The sequence below is a fragment of the Dromiciops gliroides genome, chromosome 3 (genome assembly GCF_019393635.1).
Source record: "Dromiciops gliroides isolate mDroGli1 chromosome 3, mDroGli1.pri, whole genome shotgun sequence".
In the NCBI taxonomy this organism is placed as follows: Eukaryota; Metazoa; Chordata; class Mammalia; order Microbiotheria; family Microbiotheriidae; genus Dromiciops; species Dromiciops gliroides.
In genome coordinates, this window is record NC_057863.1 from 430,094,194 (window position 1) to 430,120,592 (window position 26,399).

General features: G+C 34.8%; 1 protein-coding gene across 4 annotated transcripts in view; it reads left to right on the forward strand.

The window, feature by feature from the left end:
• Positions 1-26,399, forward strand: part of CERKL (ceramide kinase like) — a 183,663-nt gene that overhangs the window by 131,909 nt on the left and 25,355 nt on the right. For all 4 annotated transcript variants that reach the window (XR_006355728.1, XM_043996723.1, XM_043996724.1 and 1 more), the window contains one exon: positions 11,184-11,326. Coding sequence is in view for 3 of the 4 variants with exons in the window: in XM_043996723.1 (XP_043852658.1) it covers positions 11,184-11,326 (143 nt within the window). In the remaining variant the exon portion in view is untranslated. The remainder of the gene's footprint in view (positions 1-11,183; positions 11,327-26,399) is intronic.

Genomic DNA, 26,399 nt, shown 5'->3' on the forward strand with positions numbered 1-26,399 from the left:
ATTTCAGGTGGAAAGAATAATGTGACAAAGGTATGGGGACTTCCTTATGCATTGCTACAATCTCCCTTCCTCTCATAGTTGGAAAAAATGTAATTATTCTTATCCTTACATGTTTATAATTATTCCCCTAGAGGTAACATAGTATTGCGTGGATGGAGCACTGTTCTTGGGTTGAAGAGGTTGGGTATTCCAATATGACTAAACACTTCATTGGTTTGTGGCTACAGGCAAGTCACTTGACCTATTTAGTAGACCCAATCTAGTACAACGTACAGCTTATCTCTTTGAGTAATAGAATGGCATAATGAATGGAGTTGGCATTAGGAAGACTAGGATTCTGGTCCTGCCTGAGATTTTTTCTGAGTGTTACCTTGAACAAGTCACTTAATTTCTTTAATCATGTCTCCTTCTCTGTAAAAAGGGGGATAATAGTAGCATTTGCCTCACAGTAAATATCAAAGGAAATGGTGTTTTAAAAAGATTTGTGAATTTTAAGAAAAAAAGCAAAGGCCTGCAGACAGAAAAGCATGGGGTGGGCCTATGAAATAGTAGAGAGCCTTGTGTAACTGGGGAAGCTGGGGCATGACAGAGAGTGGTAAGAAATAAGTCTGAAAAGTTAGATTGAAACCAAATGATTAAGAAATGACTATCATGCTTGAAAGTTTAGTCTTTTTGTTGTTATGCTTTGTGGGCTCTGGAGGAAGGGAATGGAAAGTTTTTGATCCAGAGGGTGATGTGATCACAACAATCCCTTAAGAAGATCGTTGTGGTAGCTAGTTGTGTGTTGGAAGGACTGAAGTGGGATAAAACTGCTTGAAAGGAAAGACAGAGCAAGAGGTATTGAGGATGTTGAATTTATTATATGTTTGGGGAAAAAAAGCTGTACATAATAGGGATTTGCAGTTTCATTTACAATTCTTTTTCAGTTCTGTTAGGTATATGGAAATGAAATTCTTAAAATAAAATGAAAATAAAATTCTTAAATAACTGCCACCAAAATAAGTAAGGAGGACTTGAAATGTGACAATGGAAATTAAAAGTGATGAATGCAAAAATCATCTGTGCAGGCAGAGTCTGCAAGATTTGGCAACAAATTCATTTTTGAGGTGAGAGAGGAAGGAAGCAAAGATAATTCTTTTTGTTTGTTTGTTTTACGGGGAAATGAGGGTTAAGTGACTTGCCTAGGGTCACAGAGCTGGTAAGTCTCAAGTGTCTGAGGTGGGATTTGAACTCAGGTCCTCCTGAATCCAGGGCCAGTGCTTTATCTACTGTGCCACCTAGCTGCCCCTAAAGATAATTCTTTAAGGAAGTTTCCCTATGTACTAAGAAGGATGGCGAGACCATTAAGAGAGTTAGGGAAGACAGGATGATGAGCTGATTTAGGAGAAAAGATGATGTTCTTAGTTTTGGATAGAGTGAATAAAAGTGTTTAGTATTGCCCGCAAAACTATTTAAATATTTTTTCCTCCTCAACTGAATTGATTTGTGTTTTCTAATATTAATCATCTTGAAGTACTCTGATTTATTTACTGCTTATAATAATTCAAAATATGCAGCACATGTATCTTATTTGATAAAACCCATCAATGTAATCTTTTTTCTTTCCTTTTGTTTTGCTCAAACTCTGATGTCACTTTTAAACAGCCAGTTAATTTTGTCTTGTGTCCTATGTAAGAACTTGTAATAGTAGGAGTAATTAACTTAATGTAAAGTCATTTTTAAACTGTTCTACTTGGAATTCATTTATGTGAGAAAAATAAGGGAAAATAATATTTTATTGTACTTCTAAGGAACTGGAAAGAATAACTAGGAATCAGGAAAAATAAAAAGCTTAAGGAGAATGAAAAATTGAAGAGTAAATCCAAAAGTAAAGGAATAATGTCTATATGTATGTATACACATACATACAAATCTATATATCTATATAAACATGTAGTGCATTTATGGATAATAGATTAATTACTTGTTGGTATCTGATACTTCAATGAGTCAAAAAATAAAGTACTTCAAGAACATGTCATTTATGACAAGAGTATTAGAAAAAATTGATGGAAAATAATATTTGGATAAAATAAATATTTTCAAATAACTTTTAAGAGTATGAAGTCATTAAGTTTAATTTGGCCTGAACTTAGTACACTGTTTTTGATGGATTGCATAGAGAAATATTTAACATTTATGCCTTTAGTGTCAGTTGATTTCTTTAAAATACAGAAGTTATATTTTGACTATAATCATCCTATGATTTTTTGCCATGAATTTTGGCCTTTGTAAGTAGATAGATGTTTCATGGATTATTTTGCTTTGCAGTTTTTTAGAGCTTCTTTCTTTGTGACTGCTAACCAAAGCAAAAAGTGAGCAGAACATTTTTTTGCATATTCTGGTCCTTATCAGTACTACAGAAGGATCTGGGAAAGGGCTGATTATTTTTACTCAAATCTATTTCATTATAAATTAATATTGATTAACTTCAACATTCAATTCAATTCAACAAACTTTCTAAAAGTTTCTGCTATATACAAAACACTGTGCTAGTGTTAAAGATATGAAGACAAAAATGAAATAGTCCCTGCTTTCAAGAAGTATGCATTTTATACACACATACGTACATACACACATATATACGAGGCACATATATGCATGCATATACACACATATAACATACACACAAAATAATTTTAAAGAAATAATCATAATAATAGCTAGTATTTATATAGCACTTTAAGTTTTAAAAAACGCTTTACAAATAATATCTCATTTGAGACTCACAACAACCTTAGAAGATACCTGCTATTATTTTCCCCATTTTACAGAGTGAGTAAACTAAGACAGCCAAAGTTAAATGACTTGCCCTGGGTCACACAGTTGGTAAGTGTCTGGCCATATGTGAACCCAGGTCTTCCCTAGTTTAGATCCATAGCTGAGGGTGTGGGGGAATCAGGAAAAGCTTTATATTGATTTTTGGAAGCATAGTGGTGTCCTCTACAGAACTAGAAGCATATTGGTAAGACAGGAGAAAGAAAGTTGGGTTTAGCAGGTAACAGAAAGGTGCTAACTAGATGAGGAGAGTTCTTCAGAAAATTTAGCCATAAGAGCTAATACTACTTACTAACAGAAAGTATTGAAAGAAGTGAGAGTTTTGCAATGACTCGCATGGATGGAGTGGTTTGACTTTATGCAATGGGCAAGTAATTGTTATCTGTTCTTAAACTGGTCAAGTCTTTCTCCTAGAAAAGAAGGTAAAGTGGCTAGGATACCTCTCAATGCCTCTCCAGGTCATCATGGAGAATTAAATATTACTTCAAAAGAAAATTAAATCTGCAAAACAAGTTTTAGTGTAAAAAAAGAGAAAAGATTGGGAAAAGGTAGATAGAAACCTTGGCTTGGAAGATAATATAATGCTACCCCAATGGGGAAGGGAAGTAAAGCAAGGAGAAAAGGAAAGGGGGAAAGAATCTGACTTACCTGATTACTGATTTATTAGAACTATTCTCAGAAATTGGGGTCTATTCTCATGGCCTTAGCTAGACCCTAAGAAATGTTGACATACCAGAGGAACTCATCTCTCACACAGATGGTAGACCTCATCATGGCCAATTAAAAAAAGAGCAAAGGTAACATTAGGTTTATTGGTGACTCAAATTTCTCATTTAACTCAACCTTCCTGAACAAGTCTCTAAACTTTAAAATTCTATAGTTATAGTAAATAGGTTAATATTTACTCAAGGATTTTGGTGTAGTAGTTCATATCAATATATGAAGCCAGCAGGAAATTAATAATGTGCATATACTTGTGTACATTTTCTACAAAGCAATGTCAGTTCATTTATATTCTCAGAGGAAGGGAAAGTATTGGCAGTTATCAAATTACCAAATAACAAACATTTACTTAATACATTATAAGAAGAGTCATAGCAGCCACCACCTGAATAATGAAACTCATTATTGAGGTCATAGTTTAGTTGGCCTGGCCAAACTCTTTTACCTTAAAGTTTATGATAGAGAAGAGACAAGCTGGTCATAGTTGTTATATTCATTTTATATGTGGACAGAACAGATTTCAAAGTTTTTTTCTTTTTTAAAAGACTACACAGGGTTCAATGGACTAAAATTCTCTACTGTTAGTCAGCCCAGGAGAAGCTGAAAGCTCTTAAAAATGAAATAATTAAGGCACATAGAAGCATTTCCAATGAGAAAGAAAAATTGTCATGGAGGTGTCTAAAGATACTTATATGGCTTCACAAGTTCATGAGTGACTAAGAAGCATCATGGATAGAGCACTGTACTTAGAAACAGGGAGTCCTCAGCTTGAATTCTGCCCCAGACACTTAATAACTGTGCAGATCAAATATCATAACATGTAAACTATCTTGCATGCCTTAAAGTGCCATAAAAGCATCCATTAATGACCACAAAAAACTATTTGAGGAGCTTGACTTTTTTTTTAATCCTTTTTTTTTTTTTGGTTAGGCAATTGGGGTTACGTGACTTGCCCAGGGTCACACAGCTAGTAAGTGTCAAGTGTCTGAGACCAGATTTGAACTCAGGTCCTCCTGAATCCAGGACCAGTGCTTTATCCACTGCACCACCTAGCTGCCCCTAGAGCTTGACTTTGTAAAAGACTCATGGAGGCAGTGTGGTACAGAGGAAAGAACAGAGACTCTATACTCAGAGAATCTGGGTTAGGATCAAGCCACTAATATTACCCAAAGTGAATTTGGGGAAGTTATTTAACCACCTTTAGTCTCAGTTTCTTCTCTTGGAAAATGTGGGGGTTGGAATAAATGGCCCATGACGCCTATGATTACACATCTAAGTCTATGAGCCTCTAATCTTGTTTTCCTAATGTGGAAGCAAAGGCTAGAATTTTAGAATAGATACAAAATTATGTCAATCATATAACAGTGCCAAGAATTCAGATTGACTTGAGGTCAGCAAGGAGAATTACTGACAGCAAAAAGACATTTGGTGTGAATCTATGTTGGAGAAATGCAAAGGGTCAAGGAAAGGGATAGAATGGCTATCCTGGTGGATGTGATGATTAAAATTGACAAAGAAGAGGCAAAGCTGTTCAACCCTTCCTTTGCTTCAGTTTTCTTTGCAGAGAATGATTTTTATGGGGCAGTTGAGGGTTAAGTGACTTGCCGAGGGTCATGCAGCTAGTAAGTGTCAAATGCTTGAGGCTGGATTTTAACTCAGGTCCTCTTGAATCCAGGGCTGGTGCTTTATCCACTGTGCCACTTAGCTGCCCATGATTTTTAATTATAAATAGAATCTTTGGTTTTATTTTTAAGGAAAAAACAGAAATAGCTAATAGAAAATTGAAACCCAAGATAAATCAAGAAATCATAAGAGAGTTTTACCTGCCCTTGTTGAGTGTCAGGTGATCCAATTTCCAAGGTATTGAAAGAACCAGTATATATTATTATTTTACAGTTAGAAATCGCAGAAGGGTTATAGAAAAGAGGAGAGTGGTATAGCACTAGAGAAAGGTAAGTGTCTTGATCTTCAAAAAAGGGAAATGACAGAGAATTAAGATTATCTTTCATTCCTGGAAAAACTTCTAGAATGTCATTCACTAAATGGTAAGGAAACACTTAGGAAGTAGTGATCACAAGTAGTCAGTGTGTCTTCACCAAGAACATGTCAAGCCAGATTAATTTCATTTCCCTTTTGCAAGAATACTAGACTAGTAATGCTGTGTATAATTTACCTTTTTGCCTAAAATATGGTCATGTCTTTCATGATAATTTAGTAGATCAAGTGGTGTCATGTTGGATAAACATTACTGAAATTAAATGGATTTGGAATTGTGGAATGGCTGGATCCAAAGCATAGTCATTAGTATGAAATTTCAATTTGAAAGAAGGTTTCTAGTGGGCTGCCCTAAAATTTGTACTATTCACTTATTATGTAACACTGCAGTTTTACAATTTTATCAGTGACTTGGATAAAGTGGCATGATAATCAGGTATATTTTAAGATGTCACAAAGCTAGGAAGTATAACTAACACATTGGATGACAGAATTCAAAAAGATCTCACCAATCTAGAATACTAGAGAAGATTTAATAAGATGAGATTCAGTAATATAAGTCTAAAGTCTTAAACTTGAGTTAAAAAAAATCAAGTTCACAAGCACAGGATGGGAGCGGCATGGTTACATAGCTGTTTGAAAAATAGCAGAGCTTTTTGTGTCTGCAAGTTCAATAGGACTCATTCTCACAAGAGGTCTTCAAGGAAAGACTTGACTTTTGTCTAATATAAATATGTAAAGGTTTCTTATTCATCTATTGTTTAGAGCACTTGACTTCCAAGGTTCTTTCCAACTCTGAGATTCTTTAATTCTGTGATTTTGTATATATGCTATCTCTTCTCTCAAAGAGGTTTCTGTTTATCAGATGAAATAAAATGTGCAAAAGCAGTGAATAGGTAATAGAATTTTACATACATAAAACAGATATAGGTAAAGTGCTTTGAGACCTTCTAGGTGGGAGGTACCATCTCAGCTAGAAGATCCAAGTAATGCTTCATGGAGGAGAAAGCATTTGAGTTAGACCTTGAAAGGTCAAGGTATGGAGTCCATAAAGGGTAAAAGTTTATATGGCCTCACTAGATTCTTCAGGGAGACATATATGAAACATTGAAGATTCATTCAGTCAGCCCTGGATTCAAACTCTTCATCGGTCTTTTTTGCCATGAGGCACAGAATGTCCAGCCCCAGTTACTTTAAAACAGTAAAAATTATAAGGATACACTGATGCACCTTTTCCTAAATGCCACTCATCTACAGATGGTGGCTGATTAGAATAGCATATAAAAGTTCCTCCACATTGTCAGAGTATAGAAGGAGAAGATATTATTTTCAAATGGATGAAATGAATTCTCCCATATAGAGGCACCTGTTTGAGATGAAATGTTTTGTGACTCAGAATATTTTTCTTTTGGTCACAAAAAAGAAAGTTTGTCTGAAACAAATTACCCACCCTAGTACTCTTAAAAGAAAAGCATGAAAGTTGCTCAAGAGGGTCATAGCACTGGCTATTGGCCTATTTGCATAACAATGACTACCCATTCCATCCACCAAACCCTGGACACCCATTATACAACTAGCTTTATGCTAGATTAGAGAAAGTAAGCTATCTCTGTAAATTGTCGTTAAGGAAGTACCATGTGATAGGGAATCAATGAATGGATGAAGAATGAATGAATGCCCTTCAGTCCTTTGATATAGAAGCTGCTAGATCTTGTGTTATCCTGACTATAGTTCCACAGTATTTTAATTCCTTTTTTCTAGCTGCTTGCAATATTTTTTCCTTGACCTGGGGTCTCTGAAATTTAGCTATAATATTCCTGGGATCTCTTTCAGGATGTGATCAGTGGATTCTTTCAATGTCTATTTTACCTTGTGCTTCTAGAATATCAGGACAATTTTCCCTGACAATTTCTTGGAAGATGATGTCTAAGCTCTTAATTTTGATCATGGTTTTCAGGTAGTCCAGTGATTTTCAGATTATCTCTCCTGGATCTATTTTCCAGGTCAGCTATTTTTCCAAGGAGATATTTCATATTGTACTCTATTTTTAAAATTCGTTTTGAATGTATGAATGAATATAACATTTATTAAACACTTATATACACAGCTCTAGAGACACAAGTAGAAAAGTAAAGCAATTTCTATTCTCAAGGGGGTAGAGATTCTAATATGTCTGAATATATTACTTATTTTAAAGCAATTTAGCAATTGGATTATTTTTCCAAAAGTAATGTGACAACATGTTACTACTAAAGACTATTAGTTTTTAAAGGAAGCCTTTCCTGGCAAGTAAGCATTTCATCTTCATTGCTAATGCTCCTAGGAGCTTCAGGTTGTTTATTTCATCCTATCTTCAAAGTATTAAAAGGAAGAATTTTAAAAGAAGACAAAATAGTAACACTATGTTCTCTTACAATGGTAATTTATAGTTAGCATATGGAAAAACTTAATTTTTACTTTTTTAAAATGATAAAAAAAACTTCAAGTCTTTACTGGGTACTTTAGTGAAACAAATTGCTTAAGGTTTTTTTTTTACCCCCACATTCTTTACTATGTTAACCAGATTGTATGACTAATCTAGACATTATCTCACTAATGTTTACAACTGAACTCTGTGTATTAGCTATGACAACTGTACTACTACTAAAGTCAGCAGAATTTCCACTTGGTATTTTTTTTTAACTAAAAGCAGAAGCCCAACAATTTATTAATGAAAAGTGCAGGCCTCTGAAGGTGGTGAGGAGTAATCACATTTTCGTTTTTAGAAGAAAACATAAATAGCAATTTAAAAAAAAAACTGTCTTATTGCTCTTTAAAGAAAGGAAATAGACATTAGGTCTCAGCAGTACATTTCCAGACAAAAACACTCTGGTTTATGTCCACAGCAGGGGGTGATTTTAATTACCTACCCTGGAAACAGTGAAAAAGTACCCACTTGTAAATGGCTGCTGGCACCAAAGTTTCATACTATTGCATAGTATTCAAATAGCTGGGTGATAAAAGCAAGCTTTTTTTTAATGTATTCTTCCTTTGCTGATTGTATCACTATGATACAATGTTCAATAGTGAACAGATACTTAAGTGTATTTCCTATACTAGTGTAAGGACTGTGGAAATAATGTTAATGACTAGTCATTTATTGGCATAGCTCAAGTAGATTCCTCATTAAGTTTATTTATTTATTTATTATTATTAATTTTGCAGGGCAATGAGGGTTAAGTGACTTGCCCAGCATCACACAGCTATTAAGTGTCAAGGATCTGTGACCTTATTTGAACTCAGGTCCTCCTAAATACAGAGCTTTATCCACTGTGCCCTCTAGCTGCCCCCCAATTTTTTGTTAAGTATTGATTTCACATTATTGTTATTAGTAAGGTAATTTTTAAAAAAATGTCTTGGTTTGCATTTGCCCATACAGAGAATCCCTTCCTTGAAACAGATTTGCAATTTATAATCTTAGAGAGTTGTCTGGGAGCACTGAGGTCAAATAACTTGCTCAAAGTCACATAGTTAATATATGTGAGACAGAATTTGATCTCAAAGCTTCCTGACTCCCTGACTTTTTGGCTGTCTAGACACAAAACCACACCCCTCTCTCAGCAAGTCTCAACTGACTCTAGTACATGTGTTAAAGAATACATAGGATCATAACAATGCACTGACATGGTTCTGAACCATAAGCTAGAAGCACCATTTGAATCTGAGTTCATTGTACTGTATATCACCTAATATTTGGCTAATACCTAAGCCAAATATTGCTTTGAATGACTGATATCTCCTGTCCCCAGAGACCATTCAAGGTAGACTGGAATGGTCTTAGGAGTTCTGTTCATACATTTCTTGAATGTGAGGACTGATTAAATTTTTGTCTTTGTATCTTTACTGCCTAACATAGTGTCTGATATACTGTAGGTGCTCAATAAATGCATATAGTGGGTACTTAATGTTTGTTACTTAATGGAATGAAATTCTTTTGTCTCTGAATTTTGTTAGTATCTTAGACACTGGTGCTACGGATCATTCATGTATAACTGAGATGATGGTTTCAGGCAAACTCTTTTGAACTCTGTCAAAACTCCCTGTTCTTATTAAAAACAAAACAAACAAAAACCCCTCCCTATTCTTGGTGAAGCTATGCTGTCTCACCACTTCCTTTTCCATTACTTTAATGAAAAATGTTAGAATTTTCCCTGGGAATTACAGTTAAGCTCTCAAGTCTTTAGTTTCTATATTCTGTTCTTTAACTGTCTAATGTCTCTCTAGTTCTCCACAATCTTTCTATTTCAGTAGTGGTTTGGCCATCACTTCCAATGGTTCTTTTGCTACCTGAGAACATAGTTCGCAGGGCCTAGAGACATGAATTCTGTACCATGGCAGAGCTACTCTAAGTTATTCTCAAGTGAAGATGGATCACAGATCACTATGGTGCAAGGGAGTCTGTGAGCTAAAGCCTCATTGCAGACTTCAAAGTTGCTGGTTAATCCATTAGTACAAAATTGCTTTCTGAGGACCACTGACCCTTCACATATTGACTACAAAGGACCCACAATACGACCCCATTGCTCAAGATATAGTATATAAATAAAGAATTCCTGTCCTGTCCTGTCCTGGACAAACCAACCACAGTTTCAGAGTATTCCAAGGAGGTTGTGGTATGGAGCTCAGAACTGGAGAGAAAGGGTACGCATGGAGAAATGATATGAACCCTTGGAACTTCTAGTTAATCTCCAGTGATTTACTGGGAAACCTGGAGTAAAAAAGCTAAACCATAACCTGAATAGGTGAGGAAAAGTTAGGAATGGGGAATTGGGACACACAGGGTGTTCATCACTCCCTGTAGAGCTTTATTGTCCTTTATAGCCTTATAAAGTATAATTTAGGTCAATATACTCATTTATGGAACACATAGTTAGGGTCTATTGATATCTAAGATTATTCTTCATTTTCTAGGCTATTTTAGAAATATTTCAGTGAACATTATCATTAGGTCTACTTTATATCTATTTTCCTGTAATTATATTTCTGTGTTCAATGGAATTAATTACGTTTGAAAAATTAGCCTCCTAACTTGTGTTAAAGGGCAGGATCACTAATAAAAAAGTGTCATCTAAAACTAATGTCAAAGAGAGATAGCTAGCATTTGGTTTCAATTACTACATTCACACACTAACGATAATTAGCAGTACTTTAACCCCAAACTTCTTTATTTATACAATGCTTTTTATTGACTATTGAGTCATCAGTGATTTGTTAAAAATTAGCAGGATTTTATGGGTTTGGTGGGTGTTATTTGAACATATTGTTGATAACAGTTTATTAGCATGAGAAAAGTGAGAATTATATGCTTTTGACCATTGATAGAACAAAAGACAATGCTCACGTAGGTCAGACATAGGTTAACATGCTCAAATTTGTCATGCTTATTAGCCAGTTTGTTATACTTAGCTTATTTAGGGCTAGCTAGTTATTTTGTTTAGGAAATGAAATTTACATATGCAGTGACTTTATATTCTCTATTCGTGTACATGCTAAGTATGTGAATATAGCACAAAGAAAAATTTACTAAACATTTTGAGATCTGAATTTTATGAATATTCAACAAATATTGAGATTTTCTCCTTCTCTTCTGAATTGTTCTTCTTTTATAGGGTTATATGTGTCGGTGGTGATGGATCTGCCAGTGAAGTGGCTCATGGTTTACTTCTTAGAGCCCAGATGGATGCTGGGATAGACACAAATTACATCCTGACACCTGTCAGAACATCACTTCCTCTTGGGATAATACCAGCAGGTAAGAATAGTGGCAGCAGACTCACTGAATTATGCATCTGTCTGAAATTAATCTGTTGTGCTGTACAATTTAGGCAGCCCAGGTTACTTCTTAAATAAATAACAGAGAGTTGAGATTAATTGAATATTGACTTTCCATCTTAAAAATCTTATGTAATGGCATATACCCTATTTTTACACATGCACATTCACATACATATGCAGGAGTAATTTTCTAAAAGCCTTAAAAATCCCAAATTTTAAATTTACCACCTGATAGAAAAATGCATTAAAATCAGCATTCCACTTATTTTATTGTCACTTCAATCCATTACTACTGGTTCACAGGCATTTTGAGACTTTAAAATATAATCCATTCAAAGATGTCTTAATACTACTTAAGATGAAATCTTCCTAAGGTTCTTTAAAATGGTAGAAAACATCAAGGCACATTGTGAAGCTTTTACAGTGCCTACAAAAACATTTCTAATAAATTATATTGTGAGAGGCAACCTCTGCTACAAAGAAGCAAATGTTTGTTAGGCCAGCAATTTGACCTTCACAGGTCATTTTAGTTACTATGAATGTGATGGTGGTGTTATGAGATGGAAACTCTCCAACATTGCACTCCATGCAAATTGGACGTGCCTGGGTCATTGTTTCTCTTCATTAGTATTTATACTCCTGAGATAATTTGTTAACAGTTATATATCAAAAGCAAGAAAGATGGGTGCACCCAAAGGGATGCATTTTTACCAATCAGGCAGTAGTCTCAAGGCACTAGTTAAATGAGAATAATTTTTTTTTCAAAAATAGCTCAGTTTTTGAGAAGGAAACCAGTATATTATATTTGAGCTTTGTAGATGTTACAGGTTATAAAACAAATCTTCTTTTAAACCCACATTATATGTATACATACTGAATTTTCATTGAAATAATTGGGAAGAGAGCATTAAACAACTTCAGCCTATTATCTGAACACCAGTTAGAGGATCTAACTAACTGGTTATAGCTAATGGGAATAGGAAATGATTTGCTGAACACATTTGTTTGAGGACTAAAGTCCTACTTCTTACTTTGATAGTCAAAGAATAGGAATAACAAGTGCTAGGCAGGAAGTTTGCAAGCTTCAGAACATGAGGAGACAGTCTGCCTTTGAAGTCATTTGCCTCCTGGAGAGAGACACCCAGAGGGAGAGTGTTTAGTAAATTACTCTACTGAGCCAGCAGACTAAGCTGCTGAATTATGGTCAGAATCAAATGGATCAGATGTGGGGAAGCCTGTATTTGTAATCCTGGCCATTAGCAATGGTGTTTGTTGCTATGGGAACTGGTACTAAGGAACTATACAGAGAGATTCAGGTTGAAGAGAAAAACTAGAAGGACATAAAGATAAAAAACCCATCCAGTTGTTGTAAAACAAGGCTTGATCCCCAGACTGATGGCTACAAAACAACATAGTCCTGAGGAGTTCATTTAAATAAATTCATGCTTTCCAATTAATTTGGGGAGAATAAAATATTGCCAAGGGACTGTTAATGTCTATGATATTTCAGGCAAAGAACCAAAGTGTAGGTACAGTTTTCATGAGAATTTTAGATATGCTTGACTAGGAAGTCATTACATCACATTTATCTGTTTGGATGTGGGAGACATTAACAGCCTTATGAATATTCATGTTGCCTGGTTAATTAAGTTAATTGTTCTGCAGAAGTGCTTGCACTTCCAAGGACAATTTTTTTTTTTATCACAATTTCTGCTTGGAACCTTCATCAGTCATTCTCTACATGAACTGATACTTTTGTCCTTACTCTTCTGCTTTGGCACATTTTAGGGGTGAGGGAGAAGAAGGAAGAAAGAGGATAATGTTGGCAGGAAAATAACTTTTCATTCAAATTAAAATGTTCAATTTGAGTAGAACATTTATAGCTTTTTTTTTTTTTTTTGAGAATGTATTACATTGTTTTTATCCATATTGGGCAGTGCTGCCTTTGGATAAATAGACCTCTTTACAATTAAAGTAGTATTTGAGGAATTGAGAAATTAAATTTGATCTATAGAATTCATTTGAGCACTTCATATGTCAACATCCTGAAAGGTCAGCATGGCTGTATAAAATGGTTAGTCATGGTTTTGTTATGTCTGTCAAAAATAGTGAAACAGATTGTTGTGATATATATCTCACATGAAAAATGTCCCATTTGTGACAGTTGTCTTTTACATAAGTAAGTTAAGGACAGAAATGCATATGTAGAGGGATGTTGATCATTGTGTTACTGCCATATATTAAGTTCATTTCTACTATTTTCATATCATTAAATGTATTGTCTTTGTGGAATTTCCTTCTTCAAGAATTTAGGAGTATATTTCAGGAATGGTGGGCATAAATTATTAAGGGACATTATTTTTGGCCTTCCTCTTACGGTTGTCCTTACCACCAACAATGTGTGCTATAGAATTGAAGAACAGTTACAAAGCTATCCTCTAAAGTCTAAAGATCTGTGCTCTGTCATAATTCATAGGAGCATTCCCTTATAACATGGAAGGAATAAGCAGTCGTTGTTGCCTTGGTCATGGTGTGTTTCATTCTCCATTGTTCATTACAGCATTACATTATTGCTTTTTAATAGCCTTTTTACAGGAATGTTTTTATAGTCAACTCATAATTATCTATGGTAATAGAAAGAGAGGGGATACAGCTTAGATAATTGAAATCCATAGATAATAAAAAAATTCATTTTAGTTAATAGTTTCATTCTTTCCTCCACCAAAACTTTTACCAGAACTGCTAACAGGACACATAATGGATTGTTTCATCTCCTTTTATTTCTCCCATCCATTCCCAAGTGGGGTGTGCTAATAAGCAAGGGAACGGTCAAAAGACAGGTAGCAGAAGGCCAAAGGATAATTCAAGAGGCTTAGATAATCCACTCCTGGATAATTAGCTCCTCAGTAATCAAGAGTTGTCTCCTTTCACAGATATACTTTTACAGAACACCCACAAATCAATTTCTTCCTCATTAGGCCAGCTTTATGTTTTCATTTGTACTGGATATTGCTTGAGGACTAGGTAAAGACCATGGCTTCTTTGGACTTTAGGGCCTTAGCTACCTTACATTACTGCCTTACATTAAATAGATGCTTATTATGTTTTTCTTGACTTGAATGTCTCAGTAATATCTTCATATAATAGGTTTTTATACGTTGTTTTGGTGAAGATGAAAATCATTTGAGAACAGTCTCTTTGGGCTCCAGTATCTGGTAGTTGTATGATTCTGTTCAGAATGTCAGTCTTTGGAAAAAAACAAACCTCTTCCTATTTATTTCCATTATTCAAATATATTAAAATAAATCAGGATGCAAATCTTACTTTGAGATTTTATATATTTTAGAAGTGGACTTTTCCAGTTTCATAACAATTCATGGTATTCTCCCAGCCCATGTTACTCTTGGTACTTATGTTAAAGCTCATTCCATATTATCATTATAGTCAGTATATAGCATGGCAATGACAGATCACTTAACTGAGGTTGAATAAAGTAGTTTTTAGACTCCCGGCATTTCCTCATTTTAATATTATCAAGTAGAGAAATAGATTTATTTTATGTTGGAGAAACTTGTCATGAGTAGGAACCTATGACTAATTATTTTAAAGCAATTTAAAGATTTTTTTAGGTAACATTCTATATAATGCATATTCCTGTATATATTTGACATCTTATATATTAAACTTCTTACCTGCACAAATGATCCCATTCCATCTCATCTTCTCCAAAAGTTTCACCTATAATTCTCTCATTTATCTTCAATTTCTCCCAGGTCTACTGGTTCCTTTCCTGTTGCCTTTAAACATGCCCATATCTCTCCCATCCTCAAAAAAACCCTTATTTGATCCTTCCATCCACATTAATTGTCATCCTAAATCTCTTCTGCCTTTTTTGGCTAAACACCTTGAGAACATTTATGATAGGTGCCTCCACTTCTCTCATTCTCGTTTTAAACCCCTTACAATCTGGCTTCTGATCCCATGATTCCACCAAATTTGCTTTCTCCAGTTACCAATGATCTTCTAATTGCCAAATCAGATTTCAAGATCTTATTATTCTTGACCTTTCTACAGTTTTTACTCTGTTGATAACCCTCTCTTCCTTGATATTCTCTTCTTGCGAAGTTCTTGGGACACCAGTCTCTCCTGTTTTCTTCCTGCCTATCACATCACTCCTCAGTCTCCTTTATGGGATCATCATCTAGCCCATGCCCACTAACTATAGCTGTCCTACAAGGCATTTTTCTTCTCCCTCTATACTATTTCACTTGGAGATCTCATCAACTTCCATGCATTTAGTTGTCATATTTTTTCTGATGATTATTGAATCTATGTATTCTGTCCTATTAGCTCTGCTGGCTTCTAGTTTTACTTCTTTAGTTGCTTTTCATATATTTTGAATTGGATTTCCAGTAGACATCTTATATTCAACATGTCCAAAACTAAACTTATTATTTGCCACCCCCCCAAATACTCCCCCTTTCTAAATTTTCCTATTTTTGTCAAAGGTACCACCATCCTCCCAGTCCCTTAGCTTCAAAACCTAGGTATCATCCTTGACTCTTCACTGTCTCTTACCTCCACCAAACTCCCATCATCAGTCTTGGTCTAAGGCTGTTTATTTTACCATTTCAGCATCTTTCAAATATACCCCCTTTTCTCTTCTTGTCTGCCAACACCCTGGTGCAGGCTCTCATTGCCTCATGCCTTGACTATTGAAATAGCTCACTAGTGGATATGCCTACTTCAAAGTCTTTCCAGCTCATTCTCCATTCAGCCACCAAAGTAATTTTCCTAAGCTCAGGCCCTACCATGTCACCCTCTTCTTCCACAAAGTCCAATGCCTCTTTCACTTCCAGGATCAAATACAAAATCCTCTGTTTGGTGTTTAAAGTCCTTTATAACCTACCCCCACCTACCTTTCCAATCTTACACTTTACTACTTGGCATATGCTTTGAAATATAGTGACACTGGCTTCCTTGCTCTTCCATGAACAATACAGTCCATCTCTTTGCTCCAGGCATTTTCTCTCACTGTTCCCCAGGTCTGGAAAATTCTCCTTTCTCATCTTTGCCTCCTGACTTCCCTGGCTTCCTTCAAGTCCCATCTACACTCCCACCTGCTACAGAAAGGCTTTCTCATGCCCTCTTAATTGTACTTCCTTTCTCTGGTAATTGCTTCCAATTTATCGTACATATGGCTTGTTTGTACGTATTTGTTTGCTTGTTGTCTGCACCGCGAAGCAGGGACAATCTTTTGCCTCTTTTTGCATCTTTAATTCTTATCACAGTGCCTGTCACAAAACAGGGGCTTAATTAATGATTATTAATTAATTGATTATCCTTTTTTATCCTCCTTTTTCTTATATAATCATTCTAGAAATCTTTTGAACAGGATCCTTTTTCTCCTCATCAAACAGAGGGTGCTTTTTTTTGTTTTTTTTTTTTTGTTTTTTTATTGTGAAACTATGCCATTAGTACTACAGAAAGGGTTTATACAGACCATTATTTACTATTGATAATACATTTTGTGGCAGTATTTTAGTTATACAATGGTTCTAAATTATACATATCATTCCTCCCAAGTTTAGTACACAAAATTTGAAATTTTTATTCATTCTTTTCCATACTGTAAACATGCTTGTTGAAAAGGTAGTTACTCAAAAAGTTTCATTATCTAAATTGTGAATTATTAAGTGTCTTTATTTCTTTTCATGCTCAAATTTTAGTCATTTCACTCCATGGTATATGAAAAGGAATAGGAGAACATTTCCTTCTCATATAGATTCTGTTCTTTTTTACTAATAAAGAACCATTCCCTTTAATCAAAGTGCATTTCTTCCTTTAACTTTCCAATTCCCTCCTTTTGGGTAAGAACTGATGGAAAGAAAAGGAATATTTGTGAAGCTAAATGACAAAGTATATTCCGTTTATCAGTCTACCCATTATTAAATGATCTCTTAATTCATGAGAATTGTTTGTTGAAATATGTACATAATAAACATGGATAGATGATATCACTGTTTTATATTATTTTCTAACAGATTAGATTTGTCCATGTGTTTTTTTTGAAGTTGAAGTTTCTGTGTACAAGGGAGGAGCACATTTCTTCAGGAATTCACAGTAGGAAAGTAATATACTATTTGATTCATGATACACACTATCTAGGAAAAAAAATGGACCATTTTGGCCAAAGACCCTTTCAAAGATTTTACTGGAAAGAAATGCTCAGTCTCCAAATGCTTACAAATTCTTCTTAATAAAAATAATTTGAAAATAGAACCTTACATATTTCATTATAAATAAAACTTTTTTTTTAGTTATCTGTCAGTCAACAACATTTCCTGAGTCTCCACTACATGCAGAATATTGCTCTGAGCAGCAGCACAGGAAGTAAAATACATATGTTCTGTTCTTAAGGAGTTTCTAATCTGTTTGATAATGACACATACAAATTTAAATGTTATGGAACATACCTGAAATTTGGCTCTTTCTCTGTCAACTAGGGTTCTCTTTTATTTGGCATGAATAACTGGTAACATTTATGACTAGTAATATTACTTTTACTTCTTAGCATATATATATATATGTATACATATATTTAAACACATATGTCATAGAAAAAATGGTAACATATTCTCTTATAGATCAGGGGTTCTTTTTTATCATAAAAGTATTTTATTATTTTCTAATTACATGTAGAGATTGTTTTCAACATTTGTTTTTATAAGATTTCTCGTTGCAAATTTTTCTCCCTCTCTCTCTTCCTTCCTCCCTCCCCAAGACAGCAACTAATCTAATATAGGTCGTATATGTACAATTCTGCATTAGTCATATTGTGAAAGAAGAGTCAGAACAAAAGGGAAAAAGCTCAAAAAACAAAAAGAAAAGAAAAAAAGTAGAACCAGTATGGTTCAATCTGCATCCAGATTTCACAGTTCTTTTTTCTGGATGTGGAGAACATTTTCCATTATGAGGTATTTGGAATTATCTTGGATCATTATATTGCTGAGAAAAGTTAAGTCTATCACAGTTGTTGATCAGGGGTTCTTAATCTCTTGTGTCATGACACCCTTGGCAAGCTGGGGGAATCTTTTAATCCCTTCTCAAAATCATGTTTTTGGATGTATAAAATAATATATATTATTACTAAGAAAATTAACTATATCAAAATAGTTTTAAAATATCTATTTTCAATTCATGCACCCTATATTAAGAATTCTTGTACTAGGTGATGGATCATATTAAGGCAGAACCAAGTGTTATTTTCCCCTTTGTCTCTTGACACTTCATATTTTTTTGCACATAAGATATTTGTCTTTTTTTTAAATGAATTTGTTTTTAACGTTAATTTTTTTAAAATTTGAGTTCTCTCAAATCTCTCTCTCCCTCCTTCTTCACCCCCATTCAATGAGAAGGCAAAAAATGTGATATCAATTATATAGGTGGTCATGCAAAGCATATTAATGTGTTAACTTATTGCAAATAAAGCAAGAAAAATGAAGAAAGTGAAAACATTATACTTCAATCTGCACTCAGACTTCATCAGTTCTCTCTCTGAATGTGGATAGCATTTTTTTCATCATAAGTCATTTGGAATTGCCTTGGATCAGTGTATTGATCAGAATAGCTAAGCCATTCACAATTGATCATCATATAATATTGCTGTTGCTTTGTACAATGTTTTGATTTTCCTCAGTTCATATAAGCCTTCCCAAGTTTCTTTTAAACCATCCTGCTCTCATTTCTTCTAGCACAATAGTATCACATCACAGTCATATACCACAACTTGTTCAGCCATTCCCTAATTGATGGGCATCTCCTCAATTTCTAATTATTTGCTACCACACAAAAAACTGATATAATTATTCTTAACATATAAGTACTTTTCCTTTTTTATCTCTTTGGGATGTAGAGCTAATGGTGGTATTATTGGGTCAAAGGGTGTAGTTTGTGAATAGTTCCAAATTTTTCTCTAGAATGTTTGTACTAGTTCTCAAATCTACCAAGAACATTAGTGTTCCAATTTTTCTACATCTCCAACATTTGTCATTTTCCTTTTCAATCATGTTAGCCAATCTGATAACTATGAAGTGGTACCTCAGATTTGTTTTAATTTGCATTTCTCTAATCAATAGTGATTTAGAGAATTTTTTAATATGATTGTTGATAGTTTTGCTTACTTCTTCTGAAAACTGCCTGTTTATATTTTTTGACTTTATAAATTGGGGAATGACTGGTACTCTTGTAAATAGGATTCAGTTCCTTTATTTTAGCAACTTGCTGTAGCCCCCCCCCTCAAGTTTCCTGCTTTTCTTCTAGTCTTGGCTGCATTCATTTTGTTTATAAAATAATATTTTAAAGTTAATGTAATAAGAAATATCCATTTTACTTCCTATGATCCTCTCTATCTCTTGTTTGGTCATATTTTTCCCCTTATCCATAGATCTGACAGGTAAAATTTTCTCAGCTTTCCCTATTTGTTTGTAGTTATCAACCTTTATGTCTAAATCTGATATCTATTTTGAACTTATTTTGGTACATGGTGTGAGATGTTGGTCTGTAACTGGTTTCTGCCAAAATGCTTTCCCGTTTTTCTAGTAATTTTTGTCAAATAGTGAATTATTGTACCAAAAGCTTGAATCTTTGGGTTTATTAAATACTAGATTGCCATGGCAATTCACTACTATGTATTGTGTACCTAATCTATCCCATCAATCCACCTCTCTAACTCTTAGCATGTACCAGATTGTTTTTATTATCGCAGTTTTGAAATATAGTTTGAACATTGATAATGCTAGGTGTTCTTCCTTCATATTTTTAATCGATTCCCTTGATAATCCCTTTTTGTTTTTCCATATAAATTTTGTTATTATTTTTCCTAGCTCTATAAAATTTTTGATAGTTTTATTGGTATGATACTGAATAAGTAAATAAATTTAGGTAAAATTATCATTTTTATTAAATTTACTCAGCCTACCCAAAACCAATTTATTATTTCTCCAGTTGTTTAGATCTGCTTTATTTATGTGAACAGTGTTTTGTAATTGTATTCATATAGTTCTTGGGTATGTCTTGGGAGGTAGACTTCCAGGTATTTTATATTGCCTAGAGTTATTTAAATGGAATTTCTCTTTCTGTCTTTTCCTGCTAGACTTTGTTATTAATCTGTAGAAATACTGGTTATTTATGTGGGTTTATTTTATATCCTGCAACTTTGATAGTTTTGTTTTGTTTTGTTTTTTAAGTTGATTCTCTTGAATTTGCTAAGTATACCATCATATTTTCTTCAAAGAGAGATTTGTTTCCTTATTGCCTATTTAAATTCCTTCCATTTCTTTTTCTTGTCTTAGCATTTCTAATACAGTATTCAATAACAGAGGTGATAATGAACACACTTGGTTCACCCCTGCCCTTATTGTGAAGGCTTCTCTTCATACATATAACGCTTGCTGGTCGTTTTAGATAGATACTATTAGCCATTTTAAGAAAAGGTTTTTTGGAATGAATGTTGTATTTCATCAAAAGCTTTTTTTCATTTATTGAGGAACAATCATATGATTTTTTTTGTTTTTTTTGTTGTTGATATGGTCACTTATGCTGATAGATTTCCTAATATTCAATCACCCTTCATTCCTGGTTTAAATTCTACTTGATAAAAGTATATGATCTTTGTGATTTCCATTTCCGTAATCTCCTTGCAGTATTTTACTTAATGTTTTTTGGAATCAATATTCAATTAGAGAAAATTCTCATATCACAAAAGCAAAGTAACCTGGAACAAATCTGAAATTCCATACTCACATGTTGGAAATGCTTTAGTGTATGTGGTCTTGGCCACTAAAGTATGCAAATTACAAGTATTCATGATATGAACTGAAGATATGAATATTTTTGTCATGTGCTATATCATCAAAATGGAAATAGATTTTTACCAGTTAGAGGCAGAAATATATACTGACTTTTCCCCAATGATATAAATGACAAATCACATAACATATCACTAACCAGTACAAGGCTATTATAAGAAACATCTAAATCCTTGAACTTAAATTAGATGAAATCTAGGAGTTACCAACATCTGTCTAGAATTTCTACCTAAAGATAAAACAGACAAAAAAAGCAATACAGATATCAAAAATATTTTTAAAAGAGACAGTCATACTTAAACTAGAATGTTTTGAGGTTTAATGGCATGAATCTACCTAGTAGACTATTTTTTAAAAAAGTTTTTTAGAACCTGGCATTTGCTATAACTATTATGAGTTGATACACACTTCCACAATATTTGACAGAAAGTATGAGAACATTTCAGGACTAGTCCACTATACTATATGTTGCAGCATTTGTGATAATAAAACCCATAGGAGGAGAGATGGAACAATTAAAGAATAATTGTGATAGTCAAACCCACAGGAGGAGACATGGAACAATTAAGGAATACTGTGGACAAGAACCAAAACAAAGATCTTGGCTAAAGTAACTTGAAACATCTATTGAAGAACCCCGGGAAGAGATCAGAAGACGACATTAATTTCCAGTTGGTGAATGCAGTAGAGTATTTGAATGCTATCTCACCCAATTAAAAGCAACAAAAAGGAAATATGCAGAAGGAAATCCAGAAAATAAAAACATCTTCAAAATTCTAGTTTTCCGGGGCAGCTAGATGGCGCAGTGGATAGAGCACCGGCCCTGGAGTCAGGAGTACCTGAGTTCAAATTCGGCCTCAGACACTTAACACTTACTAGCTGTGTGACCCTGGGCAAGTCACTTAACCCCAATTGCCTCACTTAAAAAAAAATTATAGTTTTCCTTAATCAAAAATTAAAAGTAAAATTTAAAAGTTTAAGGCAATGCGAGAAGGCAAAGAAATTCAAAGTACAAAATAATAATAATTCAAAATCATTCACAAACTTTACTACAGAGATTTAAGAAGAAAAGAAATTAGAGGAGAGATCAGCTCCTGAATTTGGAGATCAATGTGGTTGTTAAAAAAAAAAAAAAAACCAAGCACAAAGAAAATCTAAGTTGGATGAAACAAGAATTACTTTGTGCGTCATAAATGCAATGAATGATAGGAACAGTTACATTAAGTATAAAGTTCCTAAAACTCTAGCTTCTCTGTAAAACTGAAAAAGGGTAGTGCATGGTGTCAGATAAGAACCATAATTGTGGGGTCAAAAGATACAGTTCATGAATTACTACCAAAACATCTTTCCCACTTCCTCTCAGATACAAACTTAATCACAAGGCATTTTTGCATAGAATATAGGTTTAGATAGAAATTAAGGAGGTTGACGAATTTGTAGGTCAACAAGTTTGAGAGTGATATCAACATGTGTATGAAAAATTAGGGGAGCATTAGATTACATTAACCAGGAACTGGGTCGGTTGATATAAATGGATTGAGAGGATTAAAAGAAAACAGGTCACTGTGTGATGAAGGCAGAGGGATGGTATGGAGGTGGTGGTGAGGATCAAATGGTATGCCTACTCTTCTTTCAGGTCCAGTATGTCCAGGAGTATAAGAGAAAGGACATCTGCTACTGAAGAGGGTGGCCAGGGACGTAGTGTTCTTTATAGTTAGCCAGGTTTTCATGACTGCAAGTAGATGGAAGGAATATGAGAGAAAAACAGCTAATATATTGTGAAGTTTGTTAACAATAGATTGAGAATGTCAAAAGATGAAGTGAAGCAGGAGGGCAGAGCAAGACACATATTCTAGAGATAAGTCTGAGTCAGATGGAGTCGAAAGAGCCAGGAATAGAAGTTTGGAGCATCCTGTTGAATTTTATCAGCCTTCCCAGGAAACACTGGTAGCTCTTCCCTTTTTGGTGTGGTAATGAATGGCTGAAATTATTATTATTTTTTAATTCTCTGAGGTGTCTGAGGTGCGAATCCAAGTCTGTATGCCTGAGGTAAGAGGCTTGGTGTTTGGACCATTTTAGAATAATTTTTCAAAGCTTAAGTATTATTGATTTCCCCACCCTTCCTAATAAGTAGGATTATTTACAGACCCTATCTCCCTTATAATGGAGAGCTTTGGAATTGTTGACTTTCTCACTCCTACCTTCAGCTGAGGTTCTAGTCCTAGTCAGGTAGGGCAGCTAGATGGCATAGTGGATAGACCACTTGCCCTGTAATTGAGAAGATCTGAGTTCAGATTTCACTGCAGGGGGCAGCTAGGAGATGAAGTGGATAGAGCACCAGTTCTGGAGTCAGGAGGCCCTGAGTTCAAATCCAACCCCAAACACTTGGCACTTACTAGCTGTGTGACCTTGGGCAAGTCACTTAACCCTCACTGCCCCTCCCCCCACACAAAAAAATCTCACTGGAGACACTAGCTGTGTGATCCTGGGCAAGTCACCCACAAGCACTTTAAACATCTGGGTCCATTTCCAGTCATCCTGATGTATATCTTGCTGCTGGAACAGATGGCTCTGAAAGAGAGATTGGAAAGTGAGCTTGCTGACCTTGCACAGCCCTCCCTCACTTAAATCCATTCACCGCAAGTCATGACATCAGCCCCTTCCCTCCCCCCCCCCCCCCCCCCCCCGCCCCCCCCCTCCCGACTCCAATATCATGATCCTCTTCAAAAACAAAGGACAAACAACAAGTCCTAGGCAGATGGATAAAGTCCATATTCATGGTGGGAAAAAGATTTGTTGTTTCTAAAGTTAATTGAATATGTTTACTTGTTGATTTACTTATTGAAGGGCCAAAATCAAATCATCATATGTAACTATAGCTGAATATAGAGAGAAATACATGTAATTTAAGAGGTAGGAAAATGTTAATTGTTTGTTTTTGGTCTTAGCCAACCAAAATATCCATTTTTTATTTAGAATTTTATTTTTTGGGGTAGCTAGGTGGTGCAGTGGGTAGAGCACTGTCCTGGAGTCAGGAGGACCCGAGTTCAAATCCTGCCTCAGACACTTACTAGCTGTGTGACCCTGGGCAAGTCACTAAACCTCAATTGCCTGACCAAAAAAAATTTATTTTTCCCCCAATTACAAGTAAAAACAATTTTAATGTTCAGTTTTAAAACTTTGTGCTCCATATTCTCTTCCTCCCTTTCTCTCCACTACCCACCTTAAGAACACAAAGAATTCAATGTGTTACACATGTGTAGTCATGCAAAACATTTCCATATTAGTCAGGTTGTGAAAGAAAACAGACAAAAAACCTTAAGAAAAACAAACTAAAAAAATATGCTTCAATCTGTATTCAGACACGATCAGTTCTTTCTCTGGAGATGGATCACATTTTTCACAAGTCCTTCAGAGTTGTCTTGAATCATTGTATTGCTGTTACTTTGTATACAGTACAGTTCACTTTGCCTCAGCTTATGTAAGTCTTTTCGGGTTTTTATGAGAGCATTCTGCTCATACATAATTTTTTGGGTGGGGCAATGAAGGTTAAGTGACTTGCCCAAGGTCACACAGTTAGTAAGTGTCAAGTGTCTGAGTCTGGATTTGAACTCAGGTCCTCCTGAATCCAGGGCCAGTGCTTTATCCACAGCACCACCTACCTGCCCCCCTGCTCATAATTTCTTATAGCAAAATAGTGTTCCATCATAATCTCATTCCACAATTTGTTCAGCCATTCCCTACTTGATGGGCATCTCCTCAATTTTGAATTCTTTACACCAGAAAAGGGCTGCCATAAATATTTTTCGTACATATATATCTTTTTACTTTTTGGGTTTTATCTCGTTTTGGATACTGACCTACTAGTTGTATTACTAGGTCGAAGAGTGTGCATGGTTTTATAACCCTTTGGCCTTAGTTATAAATTTCTCTACACAATGTTTGAATCCATTTACAACTCCACCAACAGTCCATTAATGTCTCTTTTATCCCATATACCCAACAACATATGTCATTTTCCTCCACTGTCCTATTATCCAATTCAGTAGGTATCACATAGTACCCCAGAATTGTTTTGACTTGCATCTTTATAATCAATAATGAGTTAGAGCATTTTTTCATATGACTATAGATAGCTTTGATTATTTCATCTGAAAACTGTTCATATATTTTGATCATTTTTTATCAATTGGGGAATGGCTCTTATTTTAACAATGTTGACTCAGTTCTCTATGTGTTTGAGAAATGAGGCCTTTATCAGACAAACGTGCTTCAAATTTTTTTCACAGTTAATATTGCTAACTGAATTTCCCTCCATGCTACTCCCTCCCCATGCCATTTACTCTATTCTCTATCTCCTTTTACCCTGTTCCTCCTCAAAGTGTTTTGCTTCTGACTGCCCCTTCCCCCAATCTGCCTTCTCTTCTATCACCTTCCCTTATCCCCTTCTTCCTACTTTCCTGCAGGGTAATATAGATTAATATACCCAAATGAGTGTGTATGTTATTTCCTATTTTAGCTGTTTCTGATGAGAGTAAGGTTCACTCACTGCACAGCAATTCCTCCCATCTTCCCTTCCACTGTATAAACTTTTTGTCACTTCTTTTATGTGAGATATTTTACCCCATGTCACCTCTCCCTTTCTCTCTCTCAATGCATTCCTCTCTCACCCTTAATTTTTTTAAAGATATAATCCCTTCATATTCAACTCACACCTGTGCCCTCTGTCTAAATATACAGTTCTCTATACAGTTTCCCTATTAATGAGAAAGTTCTAATGAGTTACAAGAATCATCTTTTCATGTAGGAATGTACATAGTTTAAACTTTTAATATACTTTATGATTTCTTGTTCCTATTTAGCTTTTTATGCTTCTCTTATTTGAAAGTCAAATTTTCTATTCAGCTCAAGTCTTTTCACCAAGAATGCCTGAAAAAGGGTCAGATAGGTGAAACAGTGGATAAAGCACCAAGCCTGGATTTAGGAGGACCTGAGTTCAAATCTGGCCTCAGACACTTGACACTTACTAGCTGTGTGACCCTGGGCAAGTCACTTAACCCTCTTTGTCCCCACTACCCCCAAAAAAGAATGCCTGAAAATCCTCTTTTTCATCTAATTATCATTTTTCCCTGAAAGATTATACTCAGTTTTGCTGGTGATTCTTGTTTGTAATTCCTGTTC